The sequence below is a fragment of the Natrix helvetica genome, assembly GCF_964273705.1.
Source record: "Natrix helvetica genome assembly, chromosome: 5".
NCBI classification, from domain to species: domain Eukaryota; kingdom Metazoa; phylum Chordata; class Lepidosauria; order Squamata; family Natricidae; genus Natrix; species Natrix helvetica.
In genome coordinates this window covers 20,794,468-20,815,782 of record NC_138551.1, presented here as the reverse complement: position 1 = coordinate 20,815,782, position 21,315 = coordinate 20,794,468, and the positions used below count along the sequence as shown (strand labels likewise).

The window sequence follows — 21,315 nt, the reverse complement described above, 5'->3', positions numbered from 1 at the left end:
TAAGCTTCGAACTCAGAACATTTTGCATACTTCTTAGTTTTGCATTAAACCTACTAGATATATTTTTGAGTGCAGGTTATGGTATTGTGGGCATAATGTATCCAATATTTGTAACAGTACCTTCATCACTATTGGCAGAGATATTGCACCATGTATGTAATGTCATAATATATGAACACACCTGGAGTACTGCATCCAGTTTTGATCACCACACTATAAAAAAGATGTCGAGATTCTAGAAAAAGTGCAGAGAAGAGCAACCGAGATGATTAGGGACTGGAGACTAAAACATATGAAGAACAGTTGCAGGAACTGGGCATGGCTAGTCTAGTGAACAGAAGAATCAGGGGAGACATGATAGCAGTGCTCCAATATTTGAGGGGCTGCCAAAGAGAGGAGGGGGTCAAGCTATTTTCCAAAGCACCTAAAGGCCAGACAAGGAATGATGGATGGATGGAAACTGACGAAGGAAAGATTCAACCTAGAAATAAGGAGGAACTTTCTGACAGTGAGAACAATCATCCAATGGAACAGAAGTTGCCTTTGGAAGTTGTGGGAGCTTCATCACCTGAGACTTTCAAGAAGAGATTGGACTGCCATTTGTCAGAAATGGCGTAGGTTCTCCTGCTTGAGGGGGAGGTGGACTAGATGACGTATAAGGTCCCTTCCAACTCTATTAATTTGTTATATGTTAAAAAGGGGTATGTCTCAGTTATGCAATGCTATTCCTCCTGGGATGGGAGTACCACAGTGATTGACAAATCCCTTCAAAATGTATTGCATGTTATTTAATTTCAGGTTAGTATGATATATGGACCCTATAGATCCATATATCATACTAAAAAAACCTATAGGTCCATATATATGTTATAAATCATGGTTCATGGCCCATTGTTATCTGGAAATCACGTCACAATAGATGGTTCTATAAACTATAAAACAAACCAACTCAGCACAATGTGTGAACCTATCCAAAACAGGATCATAGCTTTACATTCAGGACTATTGATAGGTCTGGCTGCCAATTCATTTCCAAAGACTTTATACAGGCCTTTGACGTCCCAAATGGCTGGATATTTGGATGAATGCATCACCCTATTGTTCTCCCACTGTAAATGAAGTCAAGTGGATGTTTTGCAAGGGAGAAGGTTTCAGATGTAGGAAGCTAGACAGGGAAGTCTATCTGGCACCCCCACCCACCCACCCAACAATGATTTCTCACAAGCATTTTTGAACCTAGCTTTTGAGTTCTTGGGTTCCTGTGATTGTATATGGTTCATGAGCGTTGAACACTGAGCCCAGTTCAAGAATCCTAGACCGGGAAAAGGAGATTTTGAATTTGAAACATCCTGTTTGAGAGCAGAACTTTTGCTTCGGTTCTGAAATGAGCTGTCCTTGAGACTTTTGAAATTTGAAGTATAAATTTCTGGAGTTCAGAACAATCTCCAAATGCTTGAAATGGTCCGTTTTGCATTTGAAACACCATCCTGCATCAGTCCAGCGGTTTAGAGCTTAAAAGAAGATGTACTGCGCTCAAAACAGAGAGTTGGAAATTTGAAAATGTCTTAATTTGAAACATTCTCTAGATTCCTACAGAAAACAGAGCGGTCTCTAGACTATCCACTTAAGATGCAGACTTATCAATGGTTTCTGCTGTGTTGCTTTGTTCTCTTGCAAACTATCCATTGTAGATTACTGTGCTTCATTCAAATTTTCCATATGCCTCCAACAAAATTGTGTAAGTGCAGATGAACTGGAGAAACAGGATATCACTACTAGTTTTATGAAAACTACTAATTTCCCTTGCAGAGATCTAAATCTGTAAATCATTCTTACTAAAGAGATAAAGGCTGAAAGGAATGGAGTGTGTCCTGCTTCTACAACTCTATTTCTTTATGTAAATTAACATAATCCTGTACCACTTCAGAATCAGAACAATTCACTCAGTTCAGAGTTCTGAACTTCCAGCTAAAGACTCCTCAATGCAACATGGAAGTTTTCAACTATACAATGAAAATATCGTATTGATAAAAATATCAGTAGCATACAGCTAGATATGTAATTCAAAAGGACCAATGTTATCAGAACATCATGGGGTACTCATACAGGGACTCTGAATGAACAAATAATATCAAAGCTTGATGTATTTTCTCATTTATGTTAGTTATATACTTTTTGCTACTGGGATATGCCAAATAATTATCTAGTTCAATTCAATTCAATTAAAAGTATGATTAGGGTCAGGGTCTTTAGTAGTTCATTAAATGATCAGAGCTGATTTGGGCTATCCCCATCCTACATAAATCTCAAGACATTGACTTATCACAGTGAAGTTCTGACCATGCATATTTTTAAAGTCACACCATATTCTGCTCAAACAAAATATTTGAAAGCCTCTACAAGCAAGTCATGGATGGCTATCAGTCCAAAAATCATACAGAGCCATTTCTAGAACTCTGAGCATTCAACAATCCAATTAAAGAACAATGGAGATGATCTGGAACAACAGTCAATCCTCCTAGGAGTTACTGTCTTGACAAAATCATTCCAAAAGCACAGCATAAACCCACACGGGAATTCACAAAGAACGTCTAGGATCTGCAGGGCTCTCTTATCTTGGCTGAATATTTACAACTCCATCATCAAAATAGCACTAAGTAATGACTCATAAAGAGTAAGAAGGTAGAAGCCACAGTTCACTTAGAAGAACGCTGTTGTTCATCTTAACTTTTTTTAAAGGCTACTGGATTATCTTCCATACTTCTAAAGGAATATTCTATATACAGATGAGCCCAAAGTTTAAAAAAAATGGACTCCATTGATGTAATATATATTAGAACCCAAGCATTAAATTGCACAATACGAACTTTATAATAAACTGTCAGTCGTGGGGATGGTCATGTCATGGTTTAGGGATGCCATGCTTTTTTGGAACTGAAAAAACTTATTATTTTTTAAATATAATTTTTATAAAAACTTTCAAATAGGAAGATATAAACTAACAGAACTGAATATAAAGTAGGGAGAAAGAAAGAAATCAAAGTAAAAGCAAAAGTGAAAGGTAATAAAAAAAAAGTTGAAAAAAAATAGATACAAAAAAGATATAATGAAGTGGCTTCCAATATACTTCATAGCAGTTATAAGTACAAATATATATTTAACTTCTCTTTCCAAAATGCCATCCTATTACTCTTCTTCCTGTAATATACCTTATCGAATCACCAAAACCATGAATCATAAATTGATTTTTTTTCATTTTTACACAAATAGCTTTTAAGAGGTTACTACTCATCAATAAATGTAGATAGAACCTTTTCTACAATCAATGTATTTATTGATTTCAGCAAAAACTGTTGACTTTACCAAAATCATTCTATAATTCTTATTATAGAAGCAAGCATAAACTTTGCTTTGTATTAAAGAATTTCACAGAAGAATATTAGGTTTTCTACCTATCAGCTGAAGTGCAAATGGGTAATATATCCCAAATGTTCAAGCAAATCTAAACAGAGTAAATTAAAAGTAAATTAAATGTTTTAGAATAATCAATTCCAAATCCAGACCTAAATGCCCTTGAAATGTTGAACAGGATCTGAAATGAATAGTTCATTTTAGAAAATCTTAAAAATGTTACTGGTTTGAAGCTATTTGCCACTGAAAAGGGAGACAAAATTTCTACATAGTGTTCTGAAATAACTGTCAGTTACAGGAAATCTTCAGTCAAAGTTATTGCAGCCGAGTATGGTGCAACTATAATTCCTTATGCTTTCAAACCGGCACATTATATGTTGGACAAAGGTTTGTTTCAACTTTGGTGTCATTTGTTCACTTAGATTCGATTTATAGATGAACTAACATGAAGCGCTAATAACATTTGGTGAAAAATTCAGAAGGGGGCAAAAAATAATAATAATAATTCACAAATCTTAAAATCCCCTTCTGTTGATTTCATGTTTATATTCCACGCAACTTTGTAGGAGCAGAAAGTTGTACTTCACCAAGGAAGATACTGGTATGCAGATTCTACCTTAGAGTTTATGAAATACTACAAAATCTGCTTCTTGGAATGTTTCTGAAGTTTGACATATATTGTACTTTATTATTATATTTTTGATTTTCATTTTAATGGAGATTTCAATAGACAAGTTTTACTGGCATATGAAAAGCTTCTTTTCTTCTTTCTTTCTGGAAGATTCATCTATCGAAAGTCCCTTCTAATTTTCTCTCCCACCTAACAAACTACTGATTTATTCAAAAAGGATATTTATTCTGAGTACAGCACAAAATACAACATTGCTGCATTAACCTATTTGCATATACAGCTCATTAGATCACTGCAGACTTAAAAGAGTGCTGTAGATTGAACCTAAGAATTATCACATCTTTTAAAGGTTTTTTTTTAGGATAAGTCCTGAAATGCTTATGAATTTTGCTTGAGAATAAACACTTCTAAAATCAGTATTAGGTAGATGTATCTACCCTGTATATGCTCCAAGCCCCACACAAAAACAGAAACAAACAGGCCATCTATAAAAGCAGGATCTCTTGTTTCCCCAAAATTTTCCACTTGGCAAAAGGATCTCCTGAAAACCAAGAGCTTATTCATCTCTTTCACATTCTCCTTTCTCCCTGCCACAAGGCATGGCCAAGTTGTTCAGCCGAAGGGAGCTTGCACGTTGCAGATTTCTGTAATTACATTGCCATCTGAAAGTCAGATATCAAACTTCACGGAATAGATAAGATTTAATTTACTATTTCATATAAACTTCATGAAATGGCATTTCTTCAAAATGATGAGAGTTTTAGAAGAAAATAAATAAAAAATAAGGAAAATGCAAGGCAGCTGGGTCTATTGCAGTGTTGCCGAACCTTTCTCCCTGCCACAAGGCATGGCCAAGTTGTTCAGCCGAAGGGAGCTTGCACGTTGCAGATTTCTGTAATTACATTGCCATCTGAAAGTCAGATATCAAACTTCACGGAATAGATAAGATTTAATTTACTATTTCATATAAACTTCATGAAATGGCATTTCTTCAAAATGATGAGAGTTTTAGAAGAAAATAAATAAAAAATAAGGAAAATGCAAGGCAGCTGGGTCTATTGCAGTGTTGCCGAACCTTTTCGGCACCAAATGCCAAAGCAGAAGTGTGCAGGCATGCCGGAAACTGGAAGAGCAGCTGCCCTGTGTGCACGCACATGTTGGGAAGATGGACTTCCAGTTTCCGGCACATGCATACATACCAGCCAGCTGGTCTTTGCATGTGCATGCCCGCCAGAAACCAGAAGACCAGGTGGCCGGTGCGCATGCCCGTCCAGAAACTGGAAGATCAGCTTCCCAGTGTGTGCATGTGCACCGCCAGCTCTTCCGGTTCCCAGCGCTCCCGCATGCGTGAAGACTAGCTGGCCAGTGTGTCGGAACCTGGAAGAGCAATGGGCATTGGCTCACGTGCCGGGAGAGATGGCTCTGCGTGTCATGGGTTTGTCCTCGCGGGTCTATTGGCTAGGAAGTCCTAATTGAGATCCTATGGGGCAACAAATAAGAGTGTTGTCTTTAAAAGGAGGCAATATGCTGTTTAGTGAAGCACATGTCTTAGAGACAGAAAATCTCAGACTAAGTCCCCAACATCTCCAGATAGGGATCGAAAACTCTTTTCTGAAAGCAGACCTAATACTGAACCAATTATCTGCCTCATAAGAGCAGTCCTGCTAGAGTAGAATTAGAGCAACGACCATCTTAACGCAGCATGTTTTTTTCTTTCTGGCATTCCTTGAAAGTGAGACATGGAGATATATCTCCTTTTCATCATTGCTCCCCACAACTGGAATTTTGAGTCATATAGTTTAGAGGTACATAAACTTTTAAGACTAAAGTCTGTCCTCCATGAAATTAGCTAATCTCTCTTTAAAACAACCCTACTTACTGACCATCAGCATGTCTTGTGATAATGAAATTCACAGATTAATAATTCAGTGTCTGAAGTATGGGTGGTGTGTGTATGTGTGCATGTGTGTAAAAACTCCTACCCTGTTTGTCACCTTTCCAAGGAAAACAAGCTGGCAAACATTGAACATAAATATGATCTAATAAGATTTATCATTACCTACTGACCCTGAAGTGAACAGGTTGAAAACAGTCTCGCAAACGCTGGACACAAATATGATGTAATAAGATTTATCACTATTAAATAACCCTGAAGTGAACAGGTTTTAATTTAGCTCTGATTAAGCCCTCATCCACTGCTTTCTAAAAAATGGAGTCCAAGTAGGTTTTGTTGACTTATTCCAAGGTACAAGGTTTCTAGGAGTTTGTAGCATTTAAAGAGTATCTTTAGACCTATAAAGTAGGATTGATTAGCTGACTGTACCTTAGCAAGTATATTTTAGGAGTATGTCCAGATCTACCATGTTTCCCTGAAAATAAGACAAGACAATAAATTCTTGGCCTTTTTTTCGGAGAGGTCTTATTATTTTTGAGTTGCAGGAGGCAGTGAGCGTGGTCACCTCATGGCTGCTGCTGTGTTGCAATATTCTCAGGGAGGCCTTATTTTCGGGGGAGGGCTTATTTTAGCGCATGCGCTCAAAAGCCTGATTCGGCTTATTATCCGGGGAGGTCTTATTTTCAGGAAAATGGTATATATTGTAGGTTGACAGTCAGTTCTGAAATACATCTTTTTTGGTGAAGCACAAAACTATTTTTTAATGTTTTATTTATTTATCACCGTGACTCTGGACAGCGCACAACAATAGTTTAAAAATATAAGAACAGTGAATACAAATATATATAAAAACCCTGGTAATAAATATATATTATATTATATACGTTGCATTTGTGCTGATAAATAAATAAAGGGAGACAAGTATAGATCTATTTCAAGCTATTTAGCTTGAAATAGATCTATACTAGTCTCCCTTTATTTATTTATCAGCACAAATGCAACACAAATGTAACAAAGGCAACATAAAAAATATGGTTTTCTGCCTGGATGGTCTCCTGGAGTGAGCCGAAAGACAGAAAAGGGAAGCAGTGTGTTCTCTCCCATATTTGGGCATACCAGGGGTTGTAACACAAATACATATATTATATACATATATCACTGTATTTTGTTTGTGTGTGTGTGTGTGTGTGTGTGTGTGTGTGTGTGTGTATGTATGTATGTATGTATGTATGTATGTATGTATGTATGTATTTGTGTTACAACCCCTGGTATGCCCAAGTTCGAATCCCAGTAAGGGTATGGCTAGCTGATGAGAGCTAAATAGCTTGAAATAGATCTATACTAGTCTCCCTTTATTTATTTATCAGCACAAATACAACACATACATACACATACATACACACAAACAAAATACAATGAAAATGGAGGAAGAATAAGAAATGCCCTCCTTAACAGTGTCTCCAATTCCTTGGCCTGGTCACCTAGCCTGGTCTTGAGGATCTTACCAAATGTCAAAAGGGATGAGGCCAATCTAATTTCAGGGGGAAGGATGTTCCATAAAGTAGATATCACCGCAGACATCTCCTGACACTCACCAAATTGCTGGTCAATGACAACTGTAGCAAGATCTCTGCAAGAACTGATGGGCCAGACTAATAGAAGCACCAAAATGTTGATAAGCTACTTTCTCGTATGATTTAATAATGAGTCAACCTCTGCTGCTGCTATTGTTTCTTGCCTCAGGCCTTCTTTGCAAAAGTTTGGTGACAAAGACAAAACCTCAAGAAAGATGTGGTTCCTGCTATCTGAAAACGGTTACAACCACTTCCTTAATGCAGGTTTTATTGCAAGATAAAAGGGGAGGCAAAAACAAAAAACAAAAGCACCCAAACCCAGCCCTTAAGACCACGACTGCTTAGACCTATGAATTTGTTCCCTTAGTGATGAAAGTTAATGACATTCAGGAGAAACATTGGTTCCCATCTGTTCCTGTTTTGGAACAGATAAAAGCAAAGAAAATCAAGCAGCTTGATTGGCAGACCTAATACTTCTCCATCACAAAATCTATCTATCATCCATCTATCTACCTATCTATCTATCTATCTATCTATCTATCTATCTATCTATCGATCTATCTATCACCTATCCACCTATCTATCTACCTAACTACCTATCCCTCTTTCTATTTACCTCTGTCTCTCTCCCTCTCTTTTCCTATCTCTCTGTCATCTACGATTCAAATCTTCATATGAAGTGTTTTTGCAAAATTAATCACAATACAAAAGGCATGTTAAAACATCCATTTTTCAATTTAACTTAAAATGTTTAAAATTATAAAGAGCTGAAAAGCACACATTTACTTGGTCTTCTAAGGCCCTGAATGCAAGTTTAAAATGACAAATTCTAGCCCTGGAGTGCGGTACTTTTCCCATTACTGGGTAGATTGGTGGAGAATTGTTCAAAAGTCTTCTCAAATGGCAAAAAGTTTTTTGTCCCACACAACTGAAAGTTTATATGAAATTATTTTAGTGTTTTTTAACGGAAATGGGAAGATACGACTTGTTTGCTATTTTTCTATTTGCCATTACCCCAAAGCATTTCCCAAAGAACAAGAATTGCTCACCACTACTTCCCCACATTTAACCGAAGCATGGAAATTTAGTGTGGCTATATGTTTCTGAAGAGATAGATAGGGCATTCATATTTCATACCGTGGCTACTTTTTCATTAAATCAAACATAAGAATACCACAATTCTTCTAGAAGAATTTTAGCAAAGTTTTTTTTTTTCTGTAAAACAAATGTCAAAAAGAGATTCTCTTTAATTAAGAAAACTCATAGACTTTTTTTTTAAAGGAGAGTTTTTCTGTACAGCACTATTAAAATAGAATCCTACTGAAGGCTTAAATGTCAATTCTGACTGCCTAAGTTCATTAAATTCTGGCTTTTAAAAATAAGCAGTACAGTAAGCTCAAGACATTACCACGTATTTATTACCACTTTGCTCTGATCTTCTGTGAAGAAAAGAATAAAGCAAAAACGCCAAAGATAGCTATAACTTCCCAGTTCATTTCAATGGAGATGTGTGGGATTAGACTATGAAAAAACTATCAGTATAAGCCTCATCTTAAAAACTATTGCTCAAATTTCATCTTCTCTTGGGCGAACATTCTATGCAATTGTGTTCATTTTAGTTACCTGCACATCAGGAGATTTCAAGAAATTATCTTTTCTAGGATTTCCCCACATATTGATGTCAAGCTGATTCGTCTGTAGTTCCTGGTTTCCTTTTTTTTCAGATTTTTGGAAAATTGGAACCCCAACAACTCTTTTCCAGTCCTCTGGTACTTCCAGGATCTTTTGTAAGGATCACTAACAGAGGTTAGGGCTACAAGAATCAACTCTTCAGTTCGTGTCTGTAAGAAGTTAGCACCCACCCCTCTCTTAGAAAAATGAAATATTTTAGGAAAGTTTAAAAGGTCAGAATATTTCCCCTAAAAGGGAGGCAGAAACTCAGCCCGCCTCCCTTTTGTCAATGAACCATTAAGGCCTGAGCTACATAGCAAAGATCTGCCTCCTTCAGGCAGAGCCATAGGAGGAATTGCCCAAAGCCCCTTCATTACATCATCACCCAGCAAGGCTCAACCAAGCCTGGAGCACAAACATAACCTACAAAGTTACCCCTGCATGGCCCCATGGGAGTCTGGCAATCAATCAGAATACAAGCTCAAATTCAAAAGCCCAGAGAGAGCATAAAACCTAGGCACTCTCAGCATCTCTTCCCTTTTTGCCCAGGACCTCAAGCCATGTGGTCCTGTCCACCATTAAAACCATCTTTCCAAACAGCCACCATGTTTCCAGTGTCTTTCTCCCCACTTGCAACTGAACCCAGATGGACATTTCTTCCAACATGTCATTGTAACTTGAGGTTTTACTCTTAGTCGCATTCCTTTTAGCAGTCATCCGGAAATAGGAAAATCCTATTTATAGCAGCTGTTTCATGTCAACTTCCAAGATCAGGGTTACTAAACATGAGCTGCAAATATCCAGGCAACTGTGGATTCAGATTTCTCTGAAATCTTGTGCTGCCCCTTCATAGTTGGGTAGATTGTTGCATCCCAAATCTGGTAGCAATACCCATTACAGGATCATTCCCAGGCCTTAAAAGATGGCTTGTTTGCTGCCATCTTTCTACATCTGCACAAAATACAGATGCATCCAAAAGTATTGGTATCCCTCCACTTCTTCTCTATTTTCCCAATTTTCTGTGAAATCATTTGAAACCGATTCAAGCGTATAGCATCTGCCTTTCTTGATTCCATAGTCCATAGAGCAGACACATTGCTTTTGATGTCTGACTTCACATATTCTTGTAAACAATAAAGCAAATGAAAATGTCATTCCTGCGCTATAAGAACACATCGGGGAGTCATCTCAACAATTTGCTCTGTTGGAATTGAATGTTTTGCAATTAGTCATGCTTGTGGTGGCAGTTAGTGCTTATTACACAGTCAATAAATAACTACTTGTCTCTTCGGTAGGGTTTGTGTCTTCTGTGAGTGATAACTTTCCACTGATTGTAGAATCAGAAAAAAAAAAGATTGCCTTAGTCCAATACAGAGTTGGGTTCCTACCGGTTCAGACCGGTTCGGACGAGTAGGTAGTAACTCGTCCTGCCACGCCCCACGGGGGCGCCATCTTGATTTTTGGTTCCGCACATGTGAAGAAAAATCTTCATTGCAAAAATGAATTTTTTTTTCCATTTTCTAACGTCGTGCACATGTTCAGACCTTTTTAGGTGCAAATGTGCATGAGCGAAGTGAGTACACGCACACAAAACGTTTTGCCCGCCAAACCAGCAGTGATGCCGGCAGCAACCTACCCTTGGTCCAATACTCTGTAAAGTGCTGAAAAACCATTTCAACCATCCATGAAAGATGGTTGTCCAGCATCTTCTTAAACATTTCCAGAGCACACCTTCCATAAGTAGACTGTTCCACTGTTCTACATTTCTGGCTGCCAAGAGCTTTCTCATTATATGAGAGAAAGACTGGGTATGTTTAGCTTAAGAGAAAGAAGGACTAGGGGAGACATGATAGCAGTGTTCCAATATCTCAGGGGTTGCCACAAAGAAGAGGGAGCCAAACTATTCTCCAAGGCACCTTACGGTAGAACAAGAAGCAGGGTGGAAACTAATCAAGGAGAGAAGCAACTTAGAACTGAGGAGAAATTTCCTGACAGTTAGAACAATGAATCAGTGGAACAGCTTGCCTCCAGAAGTTGGAAATGCCCCAACACTAGAAGTCTTTAAGAAGATGTTAGATTTATTATTATTTCTTTGGATTTCTAAACCGCCCCCTCTCCCAAAAAGGGACTCAAATGGTATAAGGTTTCCTGCCTAGGCAGGGTGTTGGACTAGAAGACCTCCAAGGTCCCTTCCAACTCTGCTATTGTATTGTATTATACATTTAAGTTACCAGGTATCAGTTGATCTTATGCCTGTTATTTCTATCCCTAATTCCAAAATATGTTCTTTTCTGCAGGGTATCTTGTTTCCAAAGGCAAGAAACAGTGGGAGTTGGACTTTCCACATCAACTGCCCAACCTTGTCTGCATTGTCCATCTCTTCGGGTCAGGCCTTGTCAGCAATTTCATTCCATCCTGCTCAGATAGAATCATAGAGATGATTATACAGCCAGACTGGATTAACGTTAATATATGTTTTAGCTCTTCTTAACTCAACTAGTACTTGCTTAATCAAAAACATAAGATGTAAATTGAATAAAATAAACAAGTTACTCCTGTTAAGTTACTATTGTTAAGTACACATAGCTTTTAAAAATTTATTTATGATGCTAAACTATTTTCTGGATGTACTGTTGGCACTGTACATTTCAAACTTTAAGTCAGCCTTCCACGACCTGACATGTATTTACAATGTTTGCAGCGTCCTGGGGTGATTTGATCACCGTTGGTAACCTTCCCAGGTGACTTCTGAAAAGCGAAATCAGTAGGGGAAACTGGAAATGATTCACTAAACAACTTTCATGCCTAGCAATGGAAAATCTGTGTCCAGCCTTCCACGATCAAGTGTACTGCAAATATACTATTTATGCATTAGTTGCACAAATACATTAGACTAAAGAATTTGTCTAATACAATGCAAAAGATTATTTTACTGTTGGAGACTTTCAGGTGCAACAAACAGAAATTGAAAAACATTAAGGAACATGAGCCATAGTGGCTCAGTGGTTAGAATGCAGTACTGCAGGCCACTTCTGCTGACTGCCGGCTGCCTGCCATTTGGCAGTTTGAATCTCACCAGGCTCAAAGTTGATTCATCCTTCCGTCCTTCCAAGGTGGGTAAAATGAGGACCCAGATTTTGGGGGGCAATATGCTGACTGTGTAAACTGCTTAGAGGGGACTGTTAAAGCACTGTGAAACAGTATATAAGTCTAAGTACTAAGTCTAAGTGCTATCAAAGTATAATTTTAGGATACTGATTCACAAAACAAAAACTTTATTTATAAATGTTTCTGTTTTCAGAGATTGAGACTTAAACACAACCTCCAACTTTCCTTCAGACTTGTTTTTAGGTAGACGTTAACTCCAGTCTAATGCTAGCTGCATGATTTTATTAGAAACATGGTGTGGTAATTGTCTAGACCTTATATGCTATCATATTTATTTTCGGTAGTCTGGGCAGGCTTTTTTTTAAAATTCTTCCTCAAGACCAAGGACTTAAATAGGAGTGTTTCCTATTTAAAGCTGTGTAGCGTGCTGAGCTAACATTCCAGTGCTCCAAAATTACATCAGTATCCATTTCACAAAAGAACAAGTGGTAAAGCCAGACTGGGAAAAAAAACATAGGTAACTATTTATAGAGGGGCCTTTTTTAATCACAATCTTGCATGGAATTATATATGCTTAACAACTGTTATCTTAATTCCACTGAAGTCTGCAAAAATATGGCATGACATCATACCTTTTCAGTTCTTCTCTAATAATGTACTCACGTCTTAGTAAAGCATAAACAAGAAGAAATACTATTTACCCTTCTGCAGGCAAGACATGCTCTATACTTAGACAAAATATATACATTTTGGGGAGGTGAGAATGCCATTAAAAACAATCCCGAGTCAAGCTCTTATGAATAGCTATACATACTTTAGAAACTGTGGAATGGAAGATGTCTATGTATACAAAACATATTGGCCAGTGATTATGGAAATAACAAATATGTCTCCTGTCTCTACTTCCAGAGGCATGTTAATAAATAAATAATATATATATATATATATATATATATATATATATATTTAAGCCCGCTTTACGCCCAAATCCCAGCCTGAAGATGGCGAGTGAGACCTCGCCGAAACGTTGCCAAGACAAACTCAATCTTACATGGGAAAAGACCTGAATACAACAAGACCAGCATATACATACATACATACATACATACATACATACATACATACATACCCATATTTCCCCACAGTCATGTGATTAAAATTTGGGGTGCTGGGCACCTGGCATGTATTTACAATGTTTGCAGTGTCCTGGGGTGATTTGATCACCGTTGGTAACCTTCCCAGGTGACTTCTGAAAAGCGAAGTCAGTAGGGGAAACTGGAAATGATTCACTAAACAACTTTCTTGCCTAGCAGTGGAAAGTCTGTGTCCAATTGTGTCTGTAAGTTGAAAACTAGCTGTATTGTGAACTGAATGGTGTGGTCATTTTAACAAGCCAGGGTCAAAACCATTCATGATTTAGCACTATGAATGAGCTAAGCCCCAGAAATGTTAACTAGGAAGCAGCTGTACAAATACACAACAGCCAACCATTAACAATCATCCCTGACACGTCTAAAAATAAACCTACATGTTGGTACACACATAACCGGTTATTATTTTAGTTTGATGCCAAACTGAAAAAAAAAGAACCTAATTCATTGTAACCCAAGTTTTCTCAATGGTAGATAGCATTCCTCCCCTACTGAGCTTTCCACGGACATAGCAGAATATACCCTTGGTTTTTGTGCTGTCATCCAGAACAGATGTTTGTGCTTAAAACATTCCTGCTGCCTTCTCTCCCTGCTCCACAATCCTCATTATCCTCAAATTATTAATGTGAACAAGAGAGACAAAGAGCAATAACCAACACAGAAAATTGCAAGAGGACCATACAATACTCATTATTCATCACCTGGTGGCTGCAACATTCTTTGATAATTTGCAAATGAAAGACATTTGTATGACTTTTTGGTCAACAGAAAGTCAAAGACAGAATTCCTGAATTGGAGTACAAGTCATTGGATCATCTCATGTGGTGTGTGTTGGTGGGTGAATCAATGGATGAACCCATTCCAGAGGGTATGTTGGTCTTCTGGGAGGGAAATAGGATTAGAATTAGTACAGTACAGGAGGCGGAAGCCTTCATCAAAAAGCATCTTTCTCTCCTAGAGGACGAAGGTGGTGGAAAAGACAGCAAGGTGCAAGATAAGAGAGGGGGGGGCTGAGGCTCCCTCTGGGGACAGGGAGGAAGGAGCAATATCGAAAAGGCTCAGGTCACAAAAATAAAAGTATTTGAAATAATAGTAATTGGTGATATTCTAGAAAGTGACAAAGGAAAATGAATGAACACATGGTTGACAATATAGAATAAGACTTCGTTTGATGCTTATCTTTTATATTTTGTTTTTAAGATTGTAAAAATTGTGAGTGTTGGATGGGTTTCTATCACTAGTGTGGGAGCTGCCAAAAAATTTTGCATATCCCCTTACCTTTCCCCATAAATGTATAAAAAACCAATAAAATTTTTTTGGGGAAAAAACAATTCGCCCATTCCAAAGAAGAAATGTAACAAAAAATATAAATGTGTATGTCTTTTCACTACCATAAACGCATTGAAACATAGTTGGAAAAGGGACCATCCCCCACCTCCCTTCCCAGAATTTTAGCCTCGCATTTGTCCAAACAGAAGATTCAACAGAGCTTGGATGAGACTTTACCTAATGTATTAAGATTAAGTATTAACAGATTATCTCATGAATGCCCATTCAAATAAACTGCTCTGTGATCTGATCTTTTTCTCTCTTGACCGACCACTATGGTACAATGGCCCTGTGCGCTTATTTTGCTATGAAAATACCACTGTTGGCTCCAAAAATAGCAACTTGCCAAAGTTTCCTGTAACTAAAAAAAAAAAAACGGAGAAAGGACTGGTAGTTTTCCAGACTGCCAAGAACAAATTGGTAGAAGCAAGCTGACTCGTTGAATTTTAACCTTGTATGGGGACAGGACGTTCGTACTCAGCAACTGCTCTCCAAATACGTTCAACAAACATGCCAAGCTGCCAGAGTGGTCCATCTGCCACATTATCGGTTTCTAGCCAAAATATCTGTTTTATCACTTGGGGCACAGTAGTTGGCTTGCACAGGTCTGTCCGTTTTCAATAATACCAGCATGTTTCAACCTGGGGTGTTGAATAGGGTATATTCTATTCTAGAATACAGTACACACCTAGAGTAATTATTTTTAATAATATCTTGCACACATTATTAGACATATGCTTGAACAAAGAACAACAGCTCAAAGAATGGCCGTGTATCTTCTACACTCCCAGATACAATTTCAGCATCTTTTCTAATGGCCCCATCAGAGCCTGGTTCAGAGGAGGAGTTGGCAATGGGGCCATCCAACAGGCATGGTACGTCTCCCTTGGCATGTTTCGAGGCGCCAGTAGCTGAGGGCAATGCTGTCCCAGGCCACTCAGGCTTTGTGGGGAGGTGGTTGACCTGAGGAAGAGTTGTCTGCCTGCACAGACACAGGGGAGGATCGCCTGATGACAGGAAGGGCTAATAGAAAACAGATCTCCTCTGATGAGGAACAGCTGCCTCATCCACTCCATCCAAGGGTACAGAGAGCGGAGTGTAGGCAAGCTCAGAAAATGGCTGCAAGTCTACTTGCCCATTCTTTTGTTTTAAGCAAGAGCTTGTCTAAGAAAGCCAAAATGTTCTAACATGATTATCTCATGGAATTCTAGTAATTTTAAAATTATGTTTATTTAATTCTAAGGTCTTGCAGATGTGACATAGGAATGTTGCCCGTGTCCTAGGCCAATCTACACACTCAGGTTGTCAGAACTAAGACAGAAAACATCATTCTTATCAAGCATGTATGTCTATGGATGGTTACATTAAAAAATTGAAAACTCATGGATTAACTTTGTAACTGGATTGCAACAGAACCTGATGCAATAATTGTCAGATCTACTAGTACCGTAACTAAATTAATTGAGATTCTGTATGCGATGTTTTTGGAAAAACAGCTCTATGCCATATATATATAAAGGCTGAAAATTACTATAGTTACTAGTATGGCTCTAATAATTAATGATTTAACAATATTAATTACTGTATGTTATGACCTCCAAAAATGCATTTCCAATATTCATCTCCAGCACAATTGATTTTCACAAGATGCGATATCAATGTTTATATCCTTTATGTCAATACTAAATGGAAATTCCAATATCCCAATTCCAAAATTCCAATGTAATTATGCTTTTAGATTCCACTTCTCAACATTGCTTTATGGAACATTAATTTTCACAAACGCATTAGAGATTAACAATCTTTCATTATAGCATCATGTCATTAGTCAGCAAGCAAAATTGATCACTAGAACCATATTTTTCCCTGCAGATTGACTTGGCTTAAATACTTCAGGAAATCTGGATGAAATCTTATTTCAATATGCCTCCTTTTAAATGGCCAAATATCTGATGATTCACAATTATCAAATATGTATTTATTTCATTCATTTGAACTCATGATCTCATAAATTCTAAACTAATGATGCAATGATGTATTATACATCTTAAAATATATGCATGTTTATTCAGATATCTGATTCAGTTTAACAAGCCTTATTTTCAGGCAGCTATGTATAACGGATCTGATTCTGCAAATATTTGAAGCAACCCCCAATAACCCTTGCTTTTAAACACGCGAGCCAGGATAGAGGGAAATTGGAGACTGACAAAATCTGAAGAGGAATATGTTACTAATCTCTAGTGTAAAATATTATACAAATGTCAGTAACTTACAACTTGATCTCTCAGTTGGTCTACTGCAATAGATTCTACTTGGGCCTACCTTTGGAGATTACCTGGAAGCTGCAGCTGGTACAAAATGTGAGAGATTATTGCTAGACTAATCCTTGTGAGGGTAAAATAACACTTATATTGAAGTTGCTTCATTAGTTGCTTGTACATTTTCAGGACCAAATCAATGGTTCACTATTTTTAAAGTCTTTTGTAGTGCAGCACTGGGAACTATCAGGTATACTCTTGTTAAGATTGCTGGTCTATAGAAGTCCTATAGGGAGTCTCTTCTCCTCATGAGCTGCATAGAGTGTAGACAATATGACATGTTTTTTCCATTGTAGCCCCCCCAAAGTATGTGTCACCTCCCCCAAGTCGACTGTCCAAAACAATTTAATCAATTTATTTCAATGAGCCCTAGTTGATTAAAAACATTTCCTTATGTTTTTGATTGGAGTATTATTGTTAAGGTTTTATTTTTTAATTCCTTTTCACTATGGTACGCTACCCAGAATTTCTTGCAGTTGGGGCATGTTACAAGTACTATCAAGAAATAGAGCTGTAAATTTGAATTACAGGCCACCTATGTAATTCTGAAGTTGGCCAGCCTCCAAACTAAATAGATGATAGATGATAGATAGATATATAGATCTTAAGATTGTCTATAAAGCCATTCAGCAGCTAGTTGCTAAACTCCCATATCTAATGCCTATCCAGGACCATCATAACAATAAACCAAAGGAGAAAGGGATGGTTATTACCCCCCCCATCTCTGAAGTTATTTAAAAACACCTACTTTTGGCACATCTGGTTTCAGAGAAACAAGATTCTTTCGTTTGAAACAATCCAATTATTATCAAAATGCTACTTCTCTTCAATATTTGGAAGGCATCCTCTAGGGCACTTACACAGACTGGATTCAGAAAACATGATAAACCCAGGTATGGTTTTAATTGCACTTATTGAATGAATTTGCCAACCTAGCAGTTTACAAGCACTCAAATGCGAGTAGATTATTTAAATAGATACCACTTCAGTGGGAAGGTAACAGCGCTCCGTGATGTCATGCTGACCACATGACCACGGAAATGTGTTCGGATAGCACTGGCTAAATGGCCTTGAAATGAGTAGAGCCCCCTATAGTCAGCAATGACTAGCGGAGTGAAATCCACACGCTCTATTTTACCTTTTTATTGAATGAATTACAATTGAGTAGATTTCTACCCCATATCAAATCACAATTCATTATTCAGAAACCACATTAGTAAGGATCAAATAAATTTAAAAATAAAATAAAATTTAACAGAATGGATGACGTGAGAAACAAACTGATCTGTTTCCCACATTATTTGACTGTTGATTTTGGCCAAATAAAATTTGATATATTCAATTTCTGCTGAGGATCCTCTTATACATTTTTTCTGCAAATTTTAGCTTCTACATTTTGTTTACGGCAGGCTACTTCCAAGATCACTAACTTTTGTGTTCCTGAGAAATCTGTATTATCCAGAAAGTACAGGGAGAGCAGAAGGGGGGAGGGGAGAGAGAGAGGGAGGGAGGGAGGGAGGGAGGGAGGGAGAGAGAGAGAGAGAGAGGGAGGGAGAGAGAGAGAGAATATAGGTAGTCTTCGACTTAAAACAGTTCATGTTCAAAGTTACAATAGCTGTGAAAAAAGTGACTTATGACCATTTTTCACACTTACGACTGTTGCAGCATCCCTATGGTCAAATCATCAAAATTCAGATGCTTGGCAACTGGTTCATATTTAAGATGGCTGCTGTGTCCTGGGGTCATGTGATCAGCTTTTGGGACCTTCCAACAAGAAAAGTCAATGGGGAATCCAGATTCACTTAGCAACCATGTTAGTAACTTAACAAATGCAATGATTCACTCAACAACTGTGGCAATAAAAGTCATAAAATGGGGCCAACTCACTTTACACATTTTTCACTTAGCAACATAAATGTTGGGCTCAGTTGTGGCCATAACTCGAGGACTACCTGAACACTGGTAATGGTATCTACTTGGATAATGAAACACTTGCAAGCAAGCAACCAAGCTTAGAGAGCACCAAAGACTGCAATATATAGATGTATATTTCATAAGAAGAGAATATTCAGCAATTGTCCTCTGTCAATTAGGCATTTTGGCACCATCTAATTCTAACAATTCTTCAGCAGATGGCAGCACCTAGTCTGCCTTGGCTGATCAGAAAATATGCTTTTTTAACACTGCTTGGTGCTACCAGGCACTTGAATAGGAGATAGCTTAGCAATTTTTTGAGATAGCTTAGCAATTTTTTGAGCTGTTGGCTAGACTAAAAAGTAAAAATAAGAAAGCAGTTGCAAATTATTCCTATTATGTGTCCAGAATACTGCATGAATACAGTCTCAAGAAGTCAAACTCAACTTGAAAGCCTCTTATACCTATTAAAGAAACTACGTTAGCTAATTAGAGCTAAACAATAGCAATTCTTACACAATACAGAGATAATTTAAGGACTTGTCTATTGTAAGATATGACAGATCTCAAGATCATTCTAAAAGAGAATCTAGATTTCTAGATGTTACTGATTCCATTGTCATTTTCAAGTGGAACTAAGAACAAGGTGAACACTTCAAAAGATTGACCTGACTTCTGAATTATGTCTATCAAAGGCTATGAGATACAGTTTGCTACATGGAATTTCACTACGCCCTCAACTCTACTAATGTAAAAGAGCAACAAATTAGAACTTGACAGAAAAGAACTAACTTGTATACCAACAGGCTTTGTGCACACCAACAAAGAGTTGCTTGTTCACAGGGTTTTTTTGTTTGTTTGTTAATTTCAACACTGGCGTCAGCAACCTCACAAGAATAACCCACCTGCCGGGACCCCAAAAACTCAAAGGATTAAGTTCTCATAGCACACTAAGTCATTTGGCTTTGGATAAAACCAATTGAGGCATGTCAGCAAACTATGGCGAAGCCTCTGCATGGTGCAATGGGGAGCACACGGCCCAAGTCAACCAGGTGGGAAGCAGGTGGAGCTTCTGAAGGAGCTCTCCAAGGTAGGAGCAAACTTTACCTTGCAACTGTGCGGAGAGGGACTCTTGATGCTGCTGGTACTTGAGGGCCACAGCTTCCGCCTTCCTCAGCTGGTTCTGCAACTCGTAGTAGAGCATCGCCCCGTAGATGAAGCCAAACACCACGGTGAGAAGCAAGAGAGACTGCAGGATCCGCTTCTGTTTTCGGGAACACATCCCGTTTCCCATAGTCCCTACCTTGGAGATGGGGACCCAAGTCGATGTCCACCTAGGACTTCAGCAGCATCAGGACACAACATAAACCAGGGAAATAACCTCAGGGACGAGTTGGTTGTGACACGGCTTCTGCCATAGGCCCTGGTGCAAACTTTGACCAGCTTATTACAACCCCTGCCAGGAATTCAAGGTCATAGCAAGCCAGCTTTGCAAAGAGGGCTGCGGGTTCCCCAGGAGATCAGGCGAAGGGAGGGCCAGGGTCAACCGGGCATCCGAAAGGGAGACGTCCCCAGCAGGGCTCGGACTGGAGATGCAAGGTTCAGAAGAAACGGGACGTCTCCAGGCAGGCTCGTCCTTGCTTCATCAATTCCCCTGCCGAGTTTCAAGGTGAACCATCAGACAGCGTTGCTGCTGGGGACGGTTCCCCACTTCGGGACTGGAGAGGCTCTTCTGCCCAGAGCCCTTTGGCAGGGATGGGTGGAAGGCGAGAGAGTCTTCGAATAGCGCCTTTCCCCCCGTTAAAGTTACTTTTCTCTATGCGCGTTGGTGCCAAACTACCCCAAGGGTAGCTTTTCTTCGCCGGTTTTCCGCCTTCGCTTTCTATTTTTTTTGGGACACCATTCAAACCCCGTACTTACGTGTCACCTCCGCTGCCGGGCTGCCTCCTTTTTTTTTTCTCCTCCCTTCTAGCGGGATCCCTGAAGGAAGTCCCGCTCCGGCCGCCGCCTCATTGGGCGCAGCCTCTGGATACTCCCCTCCTCTCGGAGAAGGCAACGCGCGCGCGCATTGGGCGTTCGGCGCGTCTGTCTCGACTCGCGGAGAGTCCAACCCCCCTCCTCCTCTCCCTCCCACCCGGCTTTGGGGAGAGGAGGGAAGGAAGAGAGATGGGGAAGTGTGTGGGGGGGGGGCTGCTTGGTGGGGAGAGCGGTGCCGTCGCGCGCCAGGAGGATAACGTATGCGGGGCGGGGCGAGGGCGCGCGATCTGGATCGGCGGTTGGTGGGTCTCTTCTCTGGTTTGAAGCAAAAGAA

At 38.9% G+C, this 21,315-nt stretch overlaps 1 protein-coding gene across 4 annotated transcripts in view; it reads right to left on the bottom strand.

The window, feature by feature from the left end:
* The window catches only part of GOLIM4 (golgi integral membrane protein 4), a 71,403-nt gene extending 50,395 nt beyond the window's left edge, over positions 1 to 21,008 (bottom strand). For 2 of the 4 annotated variants that reach the window (XM_081954322.1, XM_081954325.1), the window contains exon 1: positions 20,112 to 21,004. In XM_081954322.1, the coding sequence (XP_081810448.1) occupies positions 20,112 to 20,298 (187 nt within the window). In that variant the 5' untranslated portion in view covers positions 20,299 to 21,004. Of the gene's footprint in view, positions 1 to 20,111 lie in introns of all 4 variants that reach the window. The other 2 variants (XM_081954323.1, XM_081954324.1) reach the window with 2 other exon arrangements.
* Positions 21,009 to 21,315: the final 307 nt, after the last annotated feature.